The sequence below is a fragment of the Miniopterus natalensis genome, chromosome 1 (assembly GCF_054644295.1).
Source record: "Miniopterus natalensis isolate mMinNat1 chromosome 1, mMinNat1.hap1, whole genome shotgun sequence".
Taxonomy (NCBI): domain Eukaryota; kingdom Metazoa; phylum Chordata; class Mammalia; order Chiroptera; family Miniopteridae; genus Miniopterus; species Miniopterus natalensis.
In genome coordinates this window covers 36,545,393-36,570,082 of record NC_142081.1, presented here as the reverse complement: position 1 = coordinate 36,570,082, position 24,690 = coordinate 36,545,393, and the positions used below count along the sequence as shown (strand labels likewise).

Genomic DNA, 24,690 nt, shown 5'->3' with positions numbered 1-24,690 from the left:
TTTCATGTCTAATCATTCTAATTCACCATTGTAGGTTGTTGTTTTTTTCTTTATACCTTATTGTATTTTTTAATCCAAAACAAAAATCACGCATGGTCTCCCTGAGAAGTCAAACAGCATAGAGATTGAATGGAACTTAGCCTACTTTTTACCTTCTTTCGCTCACTCCCCAGATCTAACCTGACTGCTTTGCCTTACGCTGGGCCTAACTAATTTGGAACCAAGACTTTAAATCCAAACTCCTTGTTGTCAGATTTCAAATGTACAGTTTATCTACACAGTGTCCTTATTAACGGATAGCTCCTGCAGGGTTGGGAAAGTGAATTTTTGTCAACCACCAAAACTTTCCCAGAAGAACCAAACATTTTATGAAATGGGACTCAGAAACATATCTTATTTTGCTAAAATAAAACTAGAACATTTTCCAAATGCTTTTTTTATAAACTAGAATATTTTCCCCATTTTCTCTATACCTGACTTGGCAACCTGGACAATCCAGCCTCCTTTGGAGTGTGCTTCTAGAGTGGAGATCAATAAATTATGGCTCATGAGCCAGAGTCAGCCTACTGCCTGTTTTTATAAATAAAGTTTTATAGGAACACAGCTGCACCCATTCATTTACATATTGTCTATGGCTACTTTCACACTCCAACAGCAGAGTAGAGTAGTTGCAGCAGAGACTATGGGGCCCACAAAGCATAATATATTTACTCTCTTACCTTTTACAGAAAACTTTGCTGCCCCCTGGTCTAGAGCAATGGTTCTTGGCCCATCTGTACATTCAGGTCACCCAGGGAATTCTGTCAATGGACCAATTCTAAGACCATATCCTAGACCAATTAAATTAGAATCTCTTGGGGTATGATTCAGGCATGAGTATATTTTTTTAGTTATTGGTTAATGTCAATGTATAGCTGAGGTTGAGGACCTTGGTCCTAGGGGAAGGGGTTAGTTCCTTTTAACTCCCATCAGATATGTGCCAGAGAGTGGAGGGAGAGCTGGTGTTCCCTCATAAGTAAGCTTTTCCATCTATCCTAAATCTCCTTTGTAAAATCTGAGTCCTGCTAATGGGCCACAGGATGGTAAACAGCTTCTACTCTTCTTGCAACAGCTTCGCTCTTCTTTATTCACAAATGAGGTAAATAAAGGTCCTTCACCGTCTGCCTTGCTCCTGTGCCACCTTCCTCGTCACCTCTTTTCCCTTCGCCTCTCCTTGTATACGCCCTTGCTGAAAAAGTACAGTGTGTCAGGTGGGCACAATAATTGCTGAGAGAAGTGAGGTGGTCTGAGGATGGCGGCATCCAAGAGTTTTCTGCAGTTCTTCCTTTTGTGGGGATGGGGGGCAGTTTCTGCTCATAAACCTTCTGGAAAAGTCCACTTTCCCTTTTGGGGTGGCCCAACTAAGAGAAAAGTGTTTGTGAAGAACTATTGTGGTTGGCATTTCCTGTTATTATTCAGCATCCCTGGGCCTGCCTTCCGAGGGAGGTTGTGATAGTATTGATGGGGATGAAAAGCTGACAGTGAGAGGAAGAAGAAAGATAGAGGCCTTCTCAGCCATAGCTCAGACCTTTATCATTCCTCGCCTGACTATTAACTGCAAGGGGCTTTTAGCTGATCCCTGAAAGCCCATCTCAATTACCCTCCCTGTCGCTGCCAAAGAAAAATTTCCTTAAAAAATTTCATTATATTCCTCTCCTATTGAAAATCTTTTTGTGATTGCCATCACCTGTAAAATAAAATTCAAACTCTCTATTTAAAAATTATTTTTTCATTACACTTGCCATACAATATTATATTAGTTTCAGGTGTTCAACATAGTGATTAAACATTGACATACCTTACAAAGTGATCACCCCTGTAATTCTAGTACCCATCTGGCACCATGCATAACTATTACAATATTATTAACTATATTCCCTATGCTGCACTTTACATCCCAATAACTATTTTTGGGATGTAACTTTCAATTTGTGCTTCTTAATCCCTTTCACCTTTTTCAATATCTTATAGTTTTCCAAGTACAAGTCTTTTACCTTCTTGGTTAAGTTTATTCACAGGTATTTTATTCTTTTTAATACAATTGTAAATGGGATTGTTTTCTCAATTTTTCTTTCTGATTATTTGTTATTAGTGTGTAAAATACAATCTATTTCTGAATATTAATTTTATATCTTGCTGCTTTACTGAATTTATTTATTAGTTCTAATAGTTTTGGGGTGGAATATATAGGATTCTCTCTATATAGTATCATGTCATCTGTAAATAATGACAGTTTTACTTCTTCCTTTCCAATTTGGATGCTTTTTATTTCTTTTTCTTGTCTGATTGCTGTGGCCAGGACTTCTATTCTTATGTTTAATAAAAGTGGTGAAAGTAAGCATCCTTGTCTTATTCCTAATCTTAAAGAAAAAGCTTTCAGTTTTTCACTGTTGAGTCTGATGTTAGTTGTGGGTTTGTCATATATGGCCTTTGTTATGTTGAGGTATGTTCTGCCATCCCCACTTTGCTGAGAGTTTTATCATAAATAGATGTTGGGTTACGTCAAATGTTTTTTATGCATCTATTGGTATGATCATATCATTCTTATCCTTCATTTTGTTTATGTGATGTATCACATTATAAAATTCAAATTCTTTAGAAGAGTATGCAAGGTCCTTCTAGACCCTGCCCATCTTTCAGCTTCATTCCCTTCCTTTTGTCCACTTGTTATACTGAACCACTTAATTCCCTTGATGGGAATTTCAAATGCCTAGAACGTTCAGTCTCCTCCTCTCTACCTTTCTGTTTTATTAACATCAATGAATTTACATATCCTTGAAGACTCAAGTCAATCATTATATCCTTTAAAAAGCTCCCCCAAACCCTCCTCCTAAAGTTGAATTTTTGCTATTTCTTCAGTTGTTCATTTATTCATTTTTCTGATAAATATTTTACTGAGAGCTTTCTAAATTTCCAGGCTTCATTAGGTACTAGTGATATAGAGATGGGTAAAGATGAAGACATGATTCTTGTCCTCAAGGATCTTTTTGTCTAGTGAAGGGTTACACAAACTATGAACAAGACCTATCAATGATGCCAGTAAGATATCCAAGGAGCATAATTACCAAATATTGTAAGAAAGAAGCCAACAGAACACCCTGATTATCTTTGTATACTACTTCTAAAGAAACCAAACAAATCACTATTAAAAGAGAGACAAAACATCAGCCTAATCAACTGAGCTCCAAGGAGTTGTCTTCCTAGGTGATCTTCTCATTCAAACCTCCAAATCCCTCTTGATGTCATTAGATCTTAAATTGTTGGAAGCACAGCAGCAGCCTGTATTTCAGCATTTGCTCTGCACATCTGAGCCAGGCTGGCATGCTGTGAAGTGTCAGATTATTTTTAGTTTAGCTGTTGGATAAAATTGCGGCTGTGTTGACACAGTTGTCAGCTAACTGGTTTAGGGTTTGGTTATCTGCCTTTGGGGTCCCTTCAGGGCTTCTGAGCATTCAGGCTTCTGTACCTGCTTTCCATGCATGATACTGTCAGCAGGAAGGGGCTTCTCTCTGAAGAGCCCAGGTTGTGATTTTCTAGTCGGAGTAGTGACCTGCTCGAGTCATCATTTCTGGCTGCAATGGCTTCGCGCACATCCAGCAGAGCCTACCGTGGCTGAGGCCACAAGGAACGGGGGTAAAGGGGCACAGCTGGCCCTGGAGCTGCCGAGGGTCCCTTAAGCAGGAGGTGGCCTATATCTCATGTGGCCTCCAGAATAACTCAGGCTGCATAGAGTAGCCCTACTGTAAAAGGATCTGAATAGTGTATTCATTTTTAAAATTTCTTGTTTCCTATCCCTTTGCATCACAGATCCTGGGAGATTTGGGCTAAGGAACCCATTATCTATTCATAAGCCTCAGGCATATATATTATACTCTCAGCCTTTCTGTGTTTTTTTGTTAGTATTTCATTCAGGGACAGAAGGTAAAATCAAAGGGAGCTGAGCAGGGGTCTGGGGGCAGGGGCAGGGAGGGTGTTGTGGAGACGTGACACACAGATATGTGAAGCAGCAGTACACTCACACTGAGGCGAATGAAAGAAACCCTGTGCTGAGAGAGCATGCATAAAAGTAAAGGACAGCAGGACTTCAGTAAAGCTATTTATTCATCACTATGTTGGGAGTCTTTGGGTTTCTAATAATAGGAACCTAACCCAAGCCAGCTTAAGCAAAAAGAGGGGGTTGATTGTAAAAGATAGAGAGTGTCTCAGAACCCAAGAGCAGAAATGTCGCTGGGTTAGCAGTGGACGTGAGAACTGGAAGGCCATCAGGAACTGTGCGCTCTCTGCTTCTCTCTGTGTGTCTGCCTCTTTCTTTTCCCGGGAAGAACAGATTACTCAGCTACCTGTTCCATGTGGCAGACACAGGATGACTTCCCATGGCTCCCAGGATCACATGTCACAGTTCCAGCTCCATGAATAAAGAAATAGATTGATTCAATCCCTTTTAGTCTCAATTCCGTATTCCTGGAGTGGCATCTCTGTTCTAGCAAGAATGAGCCATCTGCCGCTACAATCAACTGACATTAGAATTGAACCACATTGAATAGACATGGCTCCTAGGAATGAACCCATTCCTATGGATGGGAAGGGGATAGATATTTAAGGAGGGGAGAGAATCACTGTAAGCTGAGAAAATGTTCTGTGACAGAAGCCATTGTTATATCGTGAAAGATAATGTAAGAGCAAAAGAAAGCCGAGGCTGGGAGAGTGGGTGAAATGATTGCTTCTTTATTAACTGGATGCTCCATAAATTGACCCCATATAAAATTGTCAAACTTATTTCTCATTTCTCCCGAAGGATCCCAATAGACTGTTTCTCATCGCAAGAATATGCTGTGCAAATTTCCACCTCTCTGGAAATTCCAAGTCCCTCACTAAGAACACCCTTCCTTTTATTCTTTCTCTATTATAGATTATTTGGTTTGTGTCCCTCTCAAAAACGTGTATGTTGAAATGCTAACCTCCAGCATGATGGTATTTGGAGGTGGGGCCTTTGGGAGGTTATTAGGTCATGAAGGCAATTACAGAAGCCACCTCAGGGAGATGCCTTACCCCTTCCACCATGTGAGGACACAGTAATAAGACAATCATCTATGAGCCACGAAGCAGACGCTCACCAGACACCAAATCTTCCAGCACCTTGGTCTTGGGCTTCCCCACCTCCAGAACTGTGAGAAATAAGTTTTGTTGTTTATAAGTCACCCATCTATGGTATTTTGTTATAGCAGCCTCAATAGACTAAGACACTATCCAAATCTTACTCCTCTATTAGGGGTCAGCTCAAATCCTCACTTGTCCATGAATCTTTATTTACATTCTGACCATATGTACTAATCAATTTACTAATTAATTTTACCCTCATCAGATACATTTTTCCAACTAAACCATAAAATCCTCCAAGCCAATGACCGTGTTATCTACTTCTTTGCATCCTTAATGGTCTTGAGATATCCAGGCCATAAGGTAACACTTATTTAGTGGATAGCTTTAAGTTCATGTACTAAGAGTGTCATATGACAAGACACTAGGAACTATTCTACATCACATTTCCAATTATATTTATGGTTTAGGAAATTCCAAGAAGTAAGGTAATCAGCCAAATAAAACTGTGGTAATGGGAGAACATTTAATGGAATATAAAAAAGAAGGGCAGAATTGATCACTTTATGGATAAAGTATATCATGTCATATGTATGATTATAAGTAGCCAGTATTTATAGTATACCTTCTTTTTAAAATAGTTCAACATAAAAAGAACAGACTGATTTTCATAACTGGCAAATATGTGTAACTTACTTTCCAAATATGAACATGTCTAATGATTGAATCATCTTTCTAGTGACTGGCTCATGGTAATTGGAACTGAACTTCACAGAAAGCTGTACTGAGAAATGGACCAGTTAGTCGTCATACTTGTACTAGAGAGGGGACATACATCCTAGGTTTGGGGGCTTTTCAAGTATTTTTCCAGCACTGAATTGAAAGTTTTAACATTTCTTCCCTAAACATGCTTGCATTCAATTTATTAGACAGAATGAGATGTAAGCCTCCTAGCTCCTAGGCCAATTGAGGGTATTTTTGGGATCATGAAATTGGCATCGTATATCCGAGATTTAATGGAGGAAAGGGCTGTGTTCAGAGGTGGCCAGTTCTAATTCATTTGATTTGCTGAAAATGAAGCAAAAATTTATAACTTTACTTCAAATATACATTAATAATTGAACACAAAACTTCATTTTTATAAGAGTTGATATAAATTTTAAAAATTTAATAGAGCCTGGCTGGGTGTGGCTCAGCAGTTGAGCATCGACCTAGGATCCAGGAGATCCTGGTTCGATTCCTGGTCAGGGCACATTCACCGGGCTGCCAGCTCGATCCCCAGTAGGGGATGTGCAGGAGGCAGCCGATCGATGAAGACTCCCTCATCATTGATGTTTCTCTCTCTCTCTCTCTCTCTCTCTCCCTCTCTCTGAAATCAATAAAGATACATTAAAACAAAATTACAAAAAAAATTAATAGATATTTGCTAAGCACCATGTATGTGCTTAGCCTTATACGTTGTGTCTGGAGCTAGAGAAGTAGAACTATAAAGCTCTGATCATCTGAAATCTCTGGGAACTGGATTTTTCCGAGTAGCTTAGTTTCCAGGCCAGATGATGTCTCCCTTCTTTAAAAAATAAAACTATTTTGGATGAAAATTTTGAATGTCTTTTTTTCTTTTATTAAGTAGAGTAAATTAAATATAAGGCACTTTTTCTTGATGACTGTTGTTTTAAAAATTATTCTATTTCCTTTTTAAAAATATTCTATGGATATGTACCATCAATTATCACCTTGGAGGAGTGGGAAGGGAAAGCTCACTTAGAATATTCACATTATTTTATAAACAAAAAATAGTAGATATTTATCTATACGATTCTAATTTCTCTAGAACCACAGTCAAACTTGGATCCTGAGCGCGCCTCACCCACGGCGCCGGGAAGGCCCGTTAGCCTGGCCGCTGCCACGGGCAGTGAGGGGGTACCTGGCGATGCCGCGTCGCACGACTTGCTGCTCTCCTTTCCCAGCATTAGGGAGCTTGCTCTCCAAGGCACCGCCGTTCTCAGTATGATCCCAGAGCATACCAAAGGATACTGAGGTTGCTTCTGCATTGGCTAGTGCGTAAGCTAGATGCGTAAATTTTCCCTTCCTTGAATTATTTGTTAATGATTCAAAGAAAACGAAAGCTTGACAGTAGCCGGCAGCTTTTGACCTGAGTAAAAGATCTTTCTAAACAAATGTCAGACTGATCTCTCCTAGTTTGAAAATTCTATGATCTCTTCCCAGAGGTTCAGAGGTTCCTTTTGCCTTCAGCTGTATTGCCAGGCCTGTGACAGGCAACGGTCAGTGTTCAGTATTACGTCCCATTTTCAAGCCTCCATCTCAGTGTAATTTTTGAGGTTCTTTTAAGCAACAGATTAAAGTTGTCAACCTGGATGGCTCCATTAATGCCAGCACCTCAATGGAAGAAGCACTTGAATGACGATACCTTAATGCACAACTTCCCGCATGAACAGGCAGAGACAGCCTCTCAGTGCTGACTCTCGGCCTGATGGCTTGCAAGCATTTGGCAACATCAGTTTTAAGGTGTGTCTCAAAAGATAGACTGAGGTGGAATTACGTAATTTGAGATATCTTTTTAAAACAAAAGACGCGTCTCAACTTCAGGATGTAATGAAGACAGAGCTATATCCTAGCATACTGGTTAAATTCTTGGGTCTGGTTTTATCCGTACAGAAAACTGCTTCTCAGAGCTGTCAGGGTGTCTGCCTAGAGTAGGTTCCTTTTCTTCTTTTAGAGTCTAACATCACAGCCTGGTGGCCTTTATTGGGACTATCTAAGGTCCTCCTCCCCTTACTCCCTGCTTCTTAGTCTGGTTTGGTGAGGCTGCTGGATAACAGGGTTTTAGCAACTGTCAATCTAGGGAGATCCTTGCTGTTAACAGAAGTAAATTCCTTCACTTGCCCATAAGTTTCATCTCCCTAATCAAAGACATCTCCAGCAGTTCACCCCCCACCACCTGCCTGTCCTGAATCATTTAGGCTATTTCATCTTCCCATCAGCATACAAACGTGATGTTCTTCCTCCATCCTAAATAAAATTTACATTTTTTCCTCTTGAATCTCCCACTTTCTCTCCCAACAACTGCCTCATTTGTTTGCTCTGCAGTGTAGCATAACTTATTGAAAAAGTTGTTTATATTCACTGTCTTTAATTTCTCCTTTCCCTTTCTTTTGAAAAATTATTTTTACTCTGGAAATAATCTCAAAGTTACAGAAGAGTTGCAAATACAGTGGAAAGAGTTTTGTTTTCCCCGGAACCATTTGAGAATAAGTTGTCAACAGATGCCCTATCACCTCTGAATACTTTAGTGTGTATTTTATACAAATAAAAACATTCTTTTTTAAAAAATATGTTTTTATTGATTTCAGAGAGAGGAAAGGAGAAGGAGAGAGAGAAACATCAATGATGAGAGTCATTGATTGGCTGCCTCCTGCACGCCCCCTGCTGGGCATCAAGCCCGAAACCCGGGCACATGCCCTTACCAGGAATGGAACCATGACCTTGTTCATAGGTCGATTCTCAGCCACTGAGCCACGCAGGCCAGGCTAAAAACATTCTTCTATAATCATAATACAATCATCAGAATTAGGAAATTAACATTGATACATTACTATACTACTTTCTAAACCTCACACCCCATTTAACTATTGCAAATCACCCCAGTAATGTCCCTCTTACCAAAAGTACCCAGCTCAGAATCATGTGTTGCATCTAGTTCTTAGACGTTCTTGACTTTCATGGCCTTGACCTTTTTGAAGACTATAAGCCATTTATTTTGTAGATAGTAACTCAGTTTGAGTTTGTCTGATGTTTCTTTACAATTAAATTTAGGTAACAGAACCGTGGCATTAATATACAAGAACTGATGGGGCATTTGTCTCATTGCATTCTATCAGTGGTACATAATTTCAAATTGGCACTTACTAGTAATGTTAACTTTCATTACTTGATTAAGATGGTGTCTTCCAGGTTCTTCATGTAAAGTTATTCTTTTCCCCTTTATAGTTAATAAATATTTGGAGCTTGGGGGAGGGAAATTGAGACTATCACTATCCCTCTCCTCATCAAACATTCTATTTTTTAAAGTTGTATTTCATTATATTGATATGGACCCATGGTTTCTCCTTTTATTCAATGGTTTCAGGGAAATGTATCTTTGAAGCTATGAGGCAGAAAAGAATTTAGAGCTTTTGCAAAGGTAGAGGAGACCTGTTGGGGGAGGAAAGAATGCCACGGCATGAAATGGTAACAATGGGCAGGCCCAAAGCAGGCAGGATCCACAGGTTGTTTTATGATGTTTTAGTTTTCTACAAAGTACAATGGGATGCTATTGAAAGTTTTAAATAGGGCGTAATATGAGCCAATTTATATTTTAAAAATGTCTTTCTAGCTATATATGGAGAATACTACTCCTGGCACAGTTATAAAAGTAGGAAATTCTTAAACAATTTTTGTGCCCTAAACCTGTTTGGCTGCCTGTTGAAGAATATGGTCCCCTTCTCAGATTGTTTTTAAATTACAAAGGAAACTAATTATATTGAAATATAGTTTACCAGAATATTCTTTATTTTTATTTTTTATTTTTTTATTTTTAAATACATCTTTATTGATTTCAGAGAAAGGAAGGGAGAGGGAGAGAGATAGAAACACCAATGATGATAGAGTCATTAATCAGCTGCAACCCGCAATCCGGGCATGTTCCCTGACCGGGAATCGAACCCTGATCGCCTGGATCCTAGGTCGATGCTCAACAACTGAGCCACACCCGGCCGGGCCAGAATATTTTTTAGAAAAATATTTGTGATGTAGTTATATGCATACTCCTTTAGTGGGTCTATAATGATAAAGTGGGTGAGCACAAATGAAATGTTGAGATGTTTGCAAAAATTGTAATATGAGGGAAAAGATCTGATTTCTATTGGCAACTAAGTCACAGAAGCTGCTAATGCTGCTGTAGTGTGTTGTCCACTATAGTGGAAAGAAATGCTATAGTGGAAATGCTATATCTATAGTGGAAAGAAATGCTAAGTTTCCATTGAGGTTAGTGAAAATAAAGATGTAATTTTTTTAAATCAGTGAAGTCCATAGAGTACCCCCCGTATTCTGCCCATGGACCCTGTGTTAGTCTGTTTGAGCTGCTATACAGAATACCATAGACTATGTGGCTTACAAACGGTAGAAATTTATTTCTTACAGTTCTGGAAGCAAAACGTCCTAGACCAAGGTGTTGGTAGATTTGGTGTCTGATGAAGACCTGCTCCCTGCCTATAGGAGGCTATGTTCTCACTCTAACCTTACATGGTGGAAAGGCAATGAAGCTCTTTGGGGTCTCTTTTATAAAGGCACTGATCCTATTTACGGGAGCTCTGCCTTCATGGCCTAATCACCTCCCAAAGACCCCACCTCCAAATATCATCACTTTAGTGATTAGAATTTTGACATATGATTTTGGGGAGACACATTCAGTCTATAGCAGATCCCTTGGGACTTTTATCTTAAGAGGTTATTTCAGTAATTGTGGAGAAAAAAGAATGGAGGCTTGAACTAGGGTGATAGTGGTAGAGATCACAGTAGGGGACAGATCTGAGATATTTTTGGAAGAAGAATCAATAGGACAGAAAAGGGGGAAATTACCTAGAGTTATGGGGGAAGTCTTCATGGAAAAACCAGGCCGAGGGATGCAACATGTAAAAATAAGCAGTGTACAGAATGTTAAAAGGAATAGTTGGAAAGCAAGATTTGCTAGCAGACTCCTGCTGTGAACCACTGGAAGGTGAGGAACCAGGCTGGCAGCTGTGGGCTGGGCAGGACGGGCATGAAGGTTTAAGTCGGGGACCTCGAGACCCTTGGCTCGGCCACGCATGAGTGTGAGACGTAGGACAAACACCTAATGAAGCCTTGACTTCTCAAAAGATGAAGATAGTAATAGCTTGTAACCCGTAATGTTGTTGTAGGGATTAAATGAGACACCATATATAAAGTGGTTAGCACAGTTCCGACGCATAGCAAGGGCAGATAAATATTAGTAGTTATTTTAATGACTGCTAGGATCTGACATTGTTTTGAGATATCACCCCAGGAGATTGCAATCTAGCTGAGGAAACAAGGTAAAGCACGTCATATATTTTGAGGAGGAAACCATTCGGAATCAAGTGTTCAAATAGAAGAGATGAACAATCCTAAGCTATTAATTTTGCTCAGGATAGCACTTTCTGTTTCATAACAAGATTTTGAGAATTTCTTCCACGTATTTGTGGGTGAGCATTGCAAACGAGTAATGATGGTGCTGGTCTCTTTTTAACAAGTGAGTTTTAGATATTCCTGTTGTCCAGTCTTTGCTGCTAACAGCTAAGCTCCTGTCTGGTGTAATAATGACTGTGGCTCAGACAGTAAAAGGCACACAGACAAAAAAAGTAATCAAGATTCTGAAAGTCTGTTCTTTGCTTTCATTTAGAGGAGCTAAGACAAGAACAGGATGTTTCCTTTCATTCTGTCATAGTAGCATTTCATGAAGATGCACAAAGAATTTTAATCAACCTTAGAGCTAGCCCTGCATTTGAGTGGTTTGTATGTGGATGACTGTGGCTTAATGGCAAAACGTAACAGCTCAAGTTCTCTTTCTGCTGTGTACTTTGCTATATGACATTGAACAACTCATGCAGTGTGCTGAGCTGAATTTTTCATTTTTAAAAGGGGGATAGGAGTTTCTGCCTCAGGATTATTGTGTAGATCAAAAGAGAAAACTTAAGTCGATGTCTGGAACAAAATAGGAACACAATAAAAATATTTTTATAAGCAATGTAATGCCTATTAAAGAGTGAGACTTTAAGCCAAAACTAAAACCAGAGACAAAGAAGGTCATTATAAAATGATAAAAGGGTCAATTTATCAAGAGGATATAATAATCATAAATATATATGTACCCCAAACTGGAGCACTAAATATATTAAGCAGATATTAACAGACCAGAAGGGAGAAATAGACAACAATACAATAACAGTGTGGAACTTCAATACCCTACTTTTAACTATGGCTAGATCATCCAGACAGAAATTCGAGGAAATGTTGGACTTGACCTTAACTACACATTAGACCAAATGAACCTAACAAACACATACAAAGCATTTAATCCAACAGCAGCAGATATACATTCTTCTCAGGTGCACACGGAACATTCTCCAGGATAGGTTAAAGAACAGGTCACAAAACAAGTCTTAGCAAATGTAAGAAGAATGAAATCATACCAAGAATCTTTTCCAACCACAGTGGTATGAAACTAGAAATCAGTAACAGGAGGAAAAGTGGAAAATTCACAAGCATGTGGAAATTCAACAACACGCTCCCGAACAACCAATGGATCAAGAAGAAATAAAAAGGGAAATCAAAAATATCTTGAAGCATCCAAAAAAAATGGAAACACAACATGTCAAAACTAGTGGGATGCAACAAAAGTAGTTCTAAGAGGAAGGTTTACAGTGATAAATGCCTACATTAAGTGGAAAAAAAGATCTAAACCTAACTTTATACCTCAAAAAGCTTTTAAAAAACAGATTAAGCAAAGCGCTGGCCAGGTGGCTCAGTTGGTTGGAGCTTCGTCCCGTGCACCAAAAGGTTGCAAGTGTGATTCCCGGGTGCCTAGGTTGTGGGTGCGATCCCCAGTTGGGGTGTATACTGGAGGCAACCGATCTCTCTCTCACTATCCCTCTCTCCCCCCCAAAATCAATAAAAATATATCCTCCTTCGTGTGAGTATTAAAAAAGCAGATTAAGCACAAAATTAGCAAAAGGAAGGAAACAACAAGGATCAGGACAAAAATAAATAAAACCCAGAAAAACAATAGAAAAAAAAGTCAGTGAAACTAAGAGCTGGTTTTTTAAAAAGATAAACAAAATTGACAAACCTTTAGCTAGACTAATAAAAAAGAGGAAAGAAGAGACAACTGATACCACATAAAAAGGACCATAAAAGAATACTATGAACAATTAAATGCCCATAAATACTATGAAAATTAAATGCCACTCTCAGCGCTGTGCAGATGCAGAGCTGAGACTTGCGCGACCCTGACCATGAGCGTCTCCTTCAGTTCTGTACCCTGAGTGCCTTATTCCCCTCGCCTTTGCCCTGGACCTGCTTGCGACAGTCCTGAGGTCAAGATCATCAGCTCCCTTCTTTGCAGATGAGTAAACAGAGGTTATGGAGGTTGAGTAGCTTGCTTCGCTTTCACGTGAGCCAGTAAGTGGTGGGGTTAGGATCTGAACCTGAATTCTTGAGGGGAGTTGGACACCAAAGCCCGGGCCTTGACTGACTGCCCCCGCATCGATGCCTCCTCTAAAGTTTCGGTTGTTGTCTTCCTTTCCAGGTATCCAAGGCAGCTGCGGACTTGATGGCCTACTGTGAAGCTCATGCCAAGGAAGACCCGCTCCTGACCCCCGTTCCGGCTTCAGAGAACCCATTTAGGGAGAAGAAGTTCTTCTGTGCCATCCTTTAAGTCTTCACGAGGAGCCTGAAGAGCCTCGGGGCTCCTGGGACACTGATGTAGAGTTTTTAGCAAAGTGGGCACCTTTCTAGTCCACAGCATTTAAATAGAGGGAGGAGAACCATCCTGGAAACTCCAGGCTATGCATGTTTAAAGAACTGGTCCCCTTTATGACAATGAAAGCCAATCCACACCCCCAGTTAAGAGCTTTGATATCTGCAGAATTGCCTGGAGGAAGGGACTGTGTAAAGATAAATCCGTGTCATTTCTTTTCTGCTATCCCTCCCCGAACCTTATGTTTCTGCTTCATATTTAAAAAATAAAAATTCAAACAGACAGCTGTACTGAGCTGAGAGACATATGACCTTCTTGGAATGAGTATTGCCTTTAGAATACCCTTTGAGCAGCTGAGTTGTCCAGTGTAACTGCGGTTTGGTTTAATGGCGTTGATGTCTAGTCTTTGTGCCTTTGTTTCCTTTAATCTTTCTCCCTGGCCCTCCCTCTCTCCGCTCCCCAGTAGAGTAGAACAGAGATGAGGCTGGACTTGTCTGTGAGACTGAACTCCAAGGATGGGCACCCACAGTGTCTAGGGAGCTGTTCCCCGTGGTTTATCCTCATGGTGATAACAAAAACCGTGCCGGTTGTCTGTGTTCTCCTATCACTGTTCCTAACATTTGTACATGATCGCTTTGATTCTGCAAGTAAAAGTAAATCATGTGTTGTGACTGGTGCTTTCATATATCTGTGACAATTTTTGAGTAATATTGCATGAAAATGTCCCCGTGTTACATCCATTCAGAAGTTTTGTTGTTTGACTCTAACGTTTGGAAAAAGAGTAAGTGAGAAAAGAAGCTGGGAAGGAGAACACTCAGTAGCTTGAAAACTGGAATTACTTTAGGGCCTTAGCCACGCCTGAAATACCTCCTGTTTCGCTGGTGTAACCGCCTCCCCAGCAGGATTTCCAGAATCCAAAGCATTTGGGTTTTATGTGGGATCCAGGCCATCGCAGGTACGGCCAAGCAGGAGAGGCAGGGGTCCACCGTGGTTGGAGGCGCTTTTATCAGAGCAAGAGCAGAAATTGCTTCTTTCCCTGAATCACAGAAATTCTAGATTGAAAGAACTCTGTGTGCTCTTAAGAAAAATGTGGCCCTTTTTTTGTGCCACCCCCCCACCCCCCCCCACCCCCCAGTATCAGGAGAAACGGACCCATGACACCAGAGAAAACCCATTTTCAGAATCCCGGCTGTTGGCCCGCCAGGGAGGAGGGGGCAGGTGTGGCCGCCACAGCCTCCGCCAGAGGGGGCCTGGCGCCTCTTTCCACTGAGACGGTCTTTGTGTGTCACTCACCTATTTTTTCCACTAGAATCTTCCCTTTGTTTTTGCTCCCCATCTTGTTCCTGAGAGTCTCTCAGTCTTTATTTACAGCTTCCTTGCAGCTAGAGCCTCTTGGCAAGAGGTGACGTTGAACGTGACTTTCCATGGCAGCTCCGGCCCCGGCGGTGGCAGGAGGCCCTGGAAGCCTGTAGCACCTTTTTCCTGTGCCATTCCCAGGCAAAAGACAGCCTCTCTTGCATGCTCTTGTTCGCCTCAAAATCCCAAAAGACCATTTCCAAAGTAATTGTATTCTCCTCTCTTTCCTTACTCCTATAAAAAAAAAAAAAAAAAAAAAAAATGGATGGAAAGGGAGGAAAAGCGAAGATAAAGAAGACAATATGCCAAGGATGGATTTTGAAACAGACTTGGTAAATATTTTCCTTTGTTCCTTTTTATGGGCATGCTGTTACAAGGATAAACGCATCCAATTAAAGCTCACACCTGGAGTGAAGGGAGTACTGAAATAGTTGTGACAGAAATGAATGCACTTCTAGAACTTCCTCCTGTTCAAACTGTGGGATTTTGTTCTAGTCAGTAGGACACAGATGGAGATTTAGAGGGGAAAATCCCTGGCGGAGTATGTATTAAACTACAGTGTTGTGCCATTAGCTTAGTAATACTGTGGAATCAGCGAAAACCATACCCATTCGTAAAATAAGCCAATATGAACTGAATATGTGGTCACATAAAAACAAGTGTGAATAAGCATTCTTTGTTGGTGATTAAGGCGTCATTATAAGACCCTGATGAATTTCATAATCCACGCCATTTATTTTCCTCAGAAGGACTCTATATTTTCATGTAAATCTAGATCTTTGGAGCAATGAAAACGGAATTCAAACTTTAGGAAGCAGCATAATACAGCTCTGGTAATTAAAAATTAAGAAAGTTCCAAATTTCATGTGGTCTTGTTTGTAAAAGGAGAGGGAAGTTAGTAAATATACAGCCCATCTGAAATTAATTTTGAGTAACATGTTTTGGCTTTTTCATAATTTTATGTCCTACAGTATGGAATTATTATAATACCAGAGTCTTTATATGAGTTTTGGCTTATTAATATTTTTACTTATTAAGCGGGGGAAGCAAAAAGCTTTTTTGATTACTTATGCCTCTAAAGAGTTTTAATTCTTTTAGAAATTCAGCAATCATTTTCACCAGCATAATTTTATCTCAAGGGGCAATTTAATTAAATTATTAAAGGCCACAATTTCTGTGTATAATGTATTGGATAGTAATGAAATCTGCCATAGAATTAGTTAAACAGTAACAATAGCCCTCATATGTAGAAAAAAAAAATCTTGCATCATTCTCAATATTAACTCCAGTTTCATTTTTTTTAAACCAAATACTATTTTATTTAAATCAGAGGTTGTAAATAAGTACTTTGATCTGAGGCTGATTTGCTAATAATATTTGAAAGAGGCTGCTTACCAAGGAAAATTAGAAACCATTTCTTCATACATTCATTCACAAGTGGAATTTTGAGAAACCAAGCATGCTAGCTTAAGGAATTTTTGTACTCTCTCTTTTTTTTTTTTTTTTTTAACATATTTGCTTCTAGCTGCTCCTGGCAACAGTGAATTGTTACATATACGTTAATGTTTTCCCAGCTTAAAAATTGTTCACATTTTTCCTATATAAGATCCATGGAGTGTGTCTTTCAAAGAGAGGGAAATACAGAAATGTTAAAGCAGGAAAACCTGAATGTGATGTGTACATTTTCATCCCACATGGACCATTTATTTGTTTTAATAAATGGAATTTTCAGATTCATTTCATATGCAGTCATTTTTATTGGGAAGGCCTGTGGACCACCTCGCCCATTGGTTAATTCGAGAAGGATGACGACACGTAAGGTGAATGTAGAAATAGGAATTCATTGATTTTTCTTTAGGGTTTTGTTAATAGAGATGCCCTAGGAAGGAAAAACTCACATGAGCTCTTTACAAGCCTTTCTCCCTGGTGTTTACATCTCAGGTAAAGGGCTTGGGCACAGAGGAAGATGGTGGGGACACATCCAGGGCCCCAGTAGGCTGGATCATGAAGACAGATGAGCTGCATTCATACTCTAACATGCTGTAGGTATGCCACACGGGGATTTTTGTTTTCCAAAAAAACCCTAAAACCCTGGCGAGCATGGCTCAGTTGGTTGAGAGTCATCTCAGGAACCAAGAGGTCTCCAGTTCGATTCCCAGTCAGAGCACATGCCCGGGTTGCAGGCCCCAGTAGGGGTGTGCAGGAAGCAGCCCATCAATCAATGTTTTGCTCTCTCTCTTTCCCTCCACCTCCCTCTCTCTAAAGTCAGTAAAAACATATAAAAAAGAAGAACACAGAAAGTGGTCTTCTCCATTAGCTGGTCATGATTTTAAAAGCATACTGGAGAAGAGAAATGCTTAGAAATCTAGAGTCAGCAGTTCCTCAGAGTAATCTTAGTCAAGAAAGCTTTCTATATGTCCTTCAAATTATGCCAGTAAGATATCCTGTTAGTAAAGAAGAAAATGTTGGATCTCCTGGGACTTGGGCAGATCACAGCAGCACCTGTAAACCTCTGATTAAGAGGCCACTGGAGTTGATGCATTTGTCCATTTACATCATTGTTTCTTAGACTATGTTCCCTGGACCACCTACTTCAGAATCACCTGGGGTGTCTATAAAAAAAGCAGACACCAGGCCCCACATTAACTCAGAATTTCTGGCAGTAGCACTTAAGAACATGTACCCGCTGCATGCTATAGTCTGGGGAATAAAAATTTAAGTACAATTGGCCCTTGAACAGTGCAGGGTTTAAAGGTGCTGACCACCACCATCCCCTCCCCCGTGCAGACAAAAATCTGCATATAACTTTACATTTCCCCAAAACTTAACTATTTTTAGCCTACTGTTGACCAGAAGTCTTACCAATAACAGAAACAGTCAATTAACATTTTGTATGTTATATGCATTATATACTGTATTCTCACAATAAAGAAAGCTGGAGAAAACATGTTATTAAGAAAATAATAAGGGATGCCCGGCCGGCCATGGCTCAGCGGTTGAGCGTCGACCTAGGATCCAGGTGATCCGGGTTCGATTCCTGGTCAGGGCACATGCCCGGGTTGCAGGCTCGATCCCCAGTCAGGGGCATGCAGGAGGCAGCCGATCAATGACTCTCTCATCATTGATGTTTCTATCTCTCTCTCTCCCTCTCCCTTCCTCTCTCTGAAATCGATAAAGATATATATATTTTTTTTTAAAAGAAAAGAATAAGGGAGAGAAAATACATTTACATTACTGTATATATTTATTGGGAAAAGTACCCACTTACAAGTAGACCTGCACAGTTCAAACCCGTGTTGTTCAAGTGCCAACTATACAACAGGTAGCTTTTCATAATGCCTAAGGAAAGACACAAACCAATTATAAATATGCTTGCTCTTGCTCCAGTTCCTACAGCGCACAAAGTGGTGTCTGGGAGTGAACATGTAACCGTGGGTGAGAATCTAGGCAGCTCCTGGACATGAGACGCTGAGGAGGAAGCTGCTGGGTTTTAACTCTGCTCCTGTTCAGTGGAGCCCCGTGGGAGGATTGCCTCCAGCTCTGGTTCTTTAATAAGCTGGTCACATTTTAGCGCTCACAATGACGTGGGAATTAGAGCTGGGTCAGCTCCAATCCACAAATTGCAAATAATTTGCCAAGGGAAATCCCTTTCCCTTCGGTTCTGCCCCAAATCTACATTTCTTCTATTTAGAACCAGGAGACTCAGGCAGTTTATTTTTAATGAAGGGGGTCATGGGCTCCCAGGCCTTTCCTCAGTGAGAACTCCTACTGTTTCTCCATGTCCATAATAAGAGAAGCCTGGGGGAGGCTGTGCATCTCCACTCTGAGGTGACAGAAAGATCATGCCGTGTCTGGTGACTTCAATCCCTACTGTACTCAAGCAATAGGAGCCCATCTAGCATGAGCTAGAGAATCAGGATTACACCCCAGAGTTCCTGTGTGACCTTAGGCAAGTCCTTTAACCTCTTCATGCTATAAAATGGGGACAGGAATACCCGATTCACTTGCATCACTAAGTTGTCAAAACCAAATGAAAGAGAGCAGGTAAAGGGTATCATGAAGGAAGATATGATGAATAATCATTAGACACTGCTTGTATAACTTCCAAAGAGGAAAAGACTAGATAGTTCCTTCTCTCCTCTTGACTCGCCTACTTTTTTTAATTTTTTACACCTCCATAGCCCTTGGCTGAGACCCTCAATGCCTCATGCCTGAGTTCCAGCCACGACCTGCTGGTGTGACCACTCTGATTCTCATCTCCTCTGTTCTAAGCCATCCCACTTACCACTGAGTCTTCACTAATCAGGACTCCTTTAGTTGCAAGTGGCAGGAAATAATCGAAACCGGCTAATAACTGATGAGCTCAGAAATGGGTGCTACTTCAGGGTCAGCTGGATCCAAGTGTTCAGATGATGTCCTCAGGTGTCTCTCTCATTCCTTGCCTCTGCTTTCCTCTGTGCCTGTTTAACTCTCAGACAGACTCTTTCCCTGCAGCATCAGGATAGAGTCAGCAGCTCCAGGCTTACGTCTCACTAATTTAGCATTCGGAGAAGAAAGATAATAGCTCCAGCAAAAGTCCCTGGCTGTGTCTGTGAAACTCTTCCTAAGACTCTCAGAGGCTGGATCTGGTTCACGTGTCCACCGATTCCTGAACCTTGGCATGGGAGTAAGGTCACTGTGCCACAGGGCAGAAATATGGTTCTTGGGAATTTGAAATGCTCCTACTAAAGGAGGAGAGATCGAAGGTTAAAGGCAAAAAAAAAAAAAGTGGTGTCAACCACGTCTTGCAAGACTCACTCCTGTAACCTCAGGTTTCCCCACACTCAGGCACAGAGTGCTCTGGCTCACGGTGCTCTTATCAACCCATACGATAGATCCCCACTGGACCGCCTGGCTGTCAAGGCCCACCCTGCTAAACCTACCTCGTTTTCTAAACTCTCTTCTGGTTCATCTTGCCTCCTACCTCCACACCTTTGCTTATGACGTTCTCTCTCCGGAATGCCATTACTCAATTCCTCGAGTAAATAAATCATTTCTCAAGGCCCAGCCTGAATTTCATGTTATCTATGAATGACTTTAGGGAATACTATCTCTTTCCTTTCTTAACTCCTGTTGCCCTGGTTATCAGCTTCAAACAGTTTAGTATTTAGTATTTAGTGTTTGAGGCCTCCAACTTTGAGGAGCTTGTGCTCTAGTGGAGGAAGTAGACAAGTAAATTGTCAATGACTGTTCAGAGTGAGAAGCTCCAGGACAGAAAGCTGAGGGGAGGAAGGCAGAGGGGTATTGCCAACCAGAGAAGGTGCTATTGAAGGCAGTGGCCCATTATATGAGAATCTTGTCTCTCACCGTAATCTTCTCAGGAGTAGAGAACAGGCCACTCTTTTATCTTCCTCAGTGCCTAGCACAGCACTTAGGATCATAGTAAGTACCCAGCAATGATTATTCATGGATCGTGAGCACAGGACAAATGCCTGCAGAGAAATGGGACAAGACAGAGGCATATCTAGTAAAGCTGGCCTTGCGAGCTTGCAAAGGCAGCTAAGAATAAAGCCCTCCCCTGCACAACAGTCAGCAGTCACTCCAGGCACAGAACAATGGGCCAAGCCTCAGGGAGCTTGCGGCCTCTCCTCTCCCAGCCAGTACCAGCTTTGTGTCTCCACAACTTTATGCTTTTCAGCCAGCAGCCCTTGGTCTCGGTGATACCACAACTCTCCGACCCAGAAGTCAGATTTGGTGGGCTTAGGTCTAGATGAAATACACCACTAGCCACATTGCGTTAATCTTAGCCCCAGGGAAAGGGTCCTTCCCACTGGCTATTCACTAAGAACACGATCTCTGCTGATCTTCCACTGGGTCTGCAGGTGGCTATTTAAATTAGACACAAATTAACTAGTTGAATAAAATTAAAAACTGAGTTCCTCAGCCACACTAGTCATATTTCAAGTACCCAATTGCGACATACAGCTAGTGACTACTGCATTGGACAATGACAGAGACTGCTTTCATCACTGCAGGGAGTTCTGTTGGGCAGTGCTGTTCTAGAGCAATTGTTAGCAACCTTTTTTCCACCCCATACAACTGACCGGACATGACTTATCCTTGCGACCAAATTTCAATACACACACACACGCACGCACACACATACATGGAAAAATTAAAAGTATTGTAATAATCTATAATAATCACAACAAATGGCCAGAGGTCATGGTCAATCATACAGGCTGTGATACAGAAGAGACAGGCTGTGGGTTAGGTATCATTCCAAAATTTTACCCCTGTCTCCCATTCAAGAAAGTGCAATGATAACAATCATGAGACAATAATAACAGCAGCAGCAACAACAGTAAAGTGAACACTTATTAAGTATTTATGTGCCAGGCACAGTGCTAAACCTCTTACAGATATTTCAGTGAATGCTCACAATAACTCTAGCATATGGGTGTTGCTTATCTCGTGTAGCAGGTACTTTCTACGCCTCGTGTCACATCCGGTGACCCACTTCTGATCTCAGCCACAGCTGCGGTGGAGATTTCTGTGCTCGCTCACTCCCCACCCCACCCGGGGATGAGTGCCCCTGGGGCAATCCTCAGCCAAGGAGGGACAAATGTCTCAGGCACCTACCCTTCAGAGGATAATTCTGTAGTCTATTTTATATGGCGTTTCAGAGGGTCTCTGGCAGGATGAGCCTCAATTATCCAGAACAGTAACCAGCCTAGTAACTCGCCACAGTGGCCTTTCCTCTTCACTTGTCTCATTATTTTTATTCCTACATGTCCACTCTCTGGGATCACCCTCACCACCAGCCCCAGGTCCTTGACTTAGGCTCTGCACTGGGGACACTCAAGCGAATTCAACCCCATTTTACACCGAAGACTCTGAGATTTAAATAGGCCTTTCTCCAAGCTTCCATTGCTACTAAGTGGGAGATCAAGGATATGTACCTGGCTGTGTCTCGATTTCAAAGATTTAACTCTTAACTACTATCTTATAGGAAACGGGGATGCAAGTATGGAAGAGGGAGGTATAAGAAAAGCTCCGAAGCTGTACTTATTTACAGAATAAGCAGATTGTTTGTAAAAGCCTCGAACCTCTGAATGGCTCCTCTGCCTGAACAGAGCCGAGCGTCACCTTTTGTTCACTGTGCCCGCCTGGTGCCTGGGAAGCGCTCGCCTTGCGCGGAGCACAGAGCCTGGAATCGGGGAGCCGGGGCCAGGAAACCAAGAAGGGTGATTTTAACGGTGGGCTAGAGTGTTTCTTTTCCTTCAGGACTTCAGGAGGGGAAAGTTTCTTCCCTTTCCAACTACTGTGCTAACAACTGCTTCCCTGTAATCTCAGAACCCAGGGCCCTTCCAAGGGCCAGAAGCGCGGTCTGAGTGGCAATGGGGGGTTCCAGGGGCTTCATCTGAGAGAAGGGTGGGAAGACTCTCGGGACAAAGGCCCCTGCCAGTGCAGCTTCAAGGTCTCACCCAGAGCTTCTCTGGGAACAGCTAAGATTGGTGCTCGTTTCCTTCCCCCACCCCCACCCCGTTTCCTGCCCAGCTCCAGGGCTGTGCAGCATCCCAGGCGGCCAGTCACAGAGTCCCAGCTCAGATCCAGATACCCCTGCAATCGCACACCACGGGCAGGGGGACACGCTTACTGTCCCAGAGTGCTCGAGAAGGCAGACGGGCACTTGGGCACTGGGAAAAAAGGGACAGTGCAAGGTGCTGGCCCGTCCCCGCATCAGAAACCACTCCTCCCACCTGCAGGTTATCTGGGTGTACTTAGCAGGTCCCAGAGTGTTTCACAAACTCTTGGGTGTCCCTGAGAACCTTTGTGTGGATGTGTGTGTGTGGGGGGAGGGTCTGCTAGGTCACTATGTTTATGATATACTATGATATTTGCCTTTTCTACTCTTACTCTCTTAGGCGTATACAGTGGAGCTTTTAGAGGCTAAATGATATTGATGTCAGAACAGACTGAATGCAAATGCATACGTGAGAACCCAGCAATCTTCTAGTAAGCCAGTCATTAAAAAGATTTGCAAAAGTCTAAAACAGTGCCACTCTTCTCACTGCATTTTTATGTTTGGGAAAATATAGTTATATTTCGTAAGTATATGTTAGTTATGTTAACATGTAATGGGTTTGTTGTAGTTATTTTCAGTGAATTTAAAAATGCATATTTTTTAAAATCTTAGTTTTAATTTCTAATATGGTAGATAGCAATATATAGGTCCCCAAATCTTAATAACCTGAGGTGATTTTCAATCATTTTAAGAGTGGAAAAAGGTCCTTAGACCATAAAGTTTGAGAACTGCTGCCTTATAGACAGTTTTTTAGTTCAACCCCATATTTTGCAGATGAGAAAATGTATCATTCCAAATCTTACAGCTATTTAGTGACAGAGTCATGGGTAGAACGTGAGTGGTGAGGAAAGGTGACTTGAAAGGGCAAGACAAACATTTTAAGTCATCCCCTTGGATGCTGTTCAAATGTTTCCTAGGAAAACACTCCTGAATTCAATTTCACAGTTAAATAGCGTGTTGAAAGAGAATTTTCCACAGAAGCAAAATCTTGACTCTCATGCAGGTGTGAAATGAACGCATGTCAAAGATTTTCTTTAACTTACTATTAATAAGGAACCCAGGCAGATGTTACAACTGGTTCAAGGCAAAGGTAAAAAAGCAGAGACATTTTAAAATCAGGAACGGCAGACTGAATCTGCAAAGGGATACAAAACTGGTTTCTTTCACAAAGGGTGAGAGAAGTCATGGAGCCTCCAATAGACTGAACTTAGTTTCATGACTACAGCAAGAACTAGTTCACACTGTATCTACAACTCACAGTTATAAAGTCGCTCAAAGGCAAAGAAAGATACAGAGCCCCCATCAAATCAGGCTCAGATAGCTTGGAAACGTGTGCTCTGAGCAGTGCATAGCTTCCCCTTAAAGCACAGGTTTTACTCTACAATTGAGGCTCCTTTAGGTAAAGGCACCAAGCTAAGCTAAATGAGTCAGAAAAACAGGAACTTGGTGTGTGCTTGCTCTCAAGGATCTTACAATCCATTCCTTTACTATATGCTGTAGAGAGAATATTTTGTGTCTCCCCAACAGTCATATGTCAAAATCCTACCTCTCAGTGTGATTGTATTTAGAAGAGGTGGATGCCCAGCCGGGCGTGGCTCAGCGGTTGAGCATCGACCTAGGATCCAGGCGATCGGGGTTCGATTCCCAGTCAGGGCACGTGCCCGGGTTGCAGGCTGCAGCCGATCAATGACTCTCTCATCATTGATGTTTCTATCTCTCTCGCTCCCTCTCCTTTCCTCTCTCTGAAATCAATAAAGATATATTTAAAAAAAAAAAAATAGAAGAGGTGGAGCCTTTGGGAAGTGATTAGGTTATGAGGATGGGGCCCTCATGAATGGGATTAGTGCCCTTATAAAAGAGGCCCCAGAGAAATCCTTCATCCCTTCCACCATGTGAGTACACAGCAAAAAGACAACCATTTATGGACCAGGAAGCAGGCCCTCACCAGACACCAAATCTGCTGGCACCTTGATTTTGGACTTTCCAGCCTCCAGAACTGTGAAAAATTTCTGCTGTTTATAATTTACTCAGTCTATGCTACTCTGTGATAGCAGTCCAAATAGACTAAGATACCATATAACCCATTACTAAAGTTGGA

General features: G+C 41.5%; 1 protein-coding gene across 2 annotated transcripts in view; it reads left to right on the top strand.

Moving 5' to 3' along the window:
• GNG2 (G protein subunit gamma 2) overlaps positions 1-16,762 on the top strand; it is a 103,369-nt gene extending 86,607 nt beyond the window's left edge. For both annotated transcript variants that reach the window (XM_016198112.2, XM_087820502.1), the window contains exon 4: positions 13,499-16,762. In XM_016198112.2, coding sequence (XP_016053598.1) covers positions 13,499-13,627 — 129 coding nt within the window. In that variant the 3' untranslated portion in view covers positions 13,628-16,762. The remainder of the gene's footprint in view (positions 1-13,498) is intronic.
• The last annotated feature ends 7,928 nt before the right edge of the window (positions 16,763-24,690 follow it).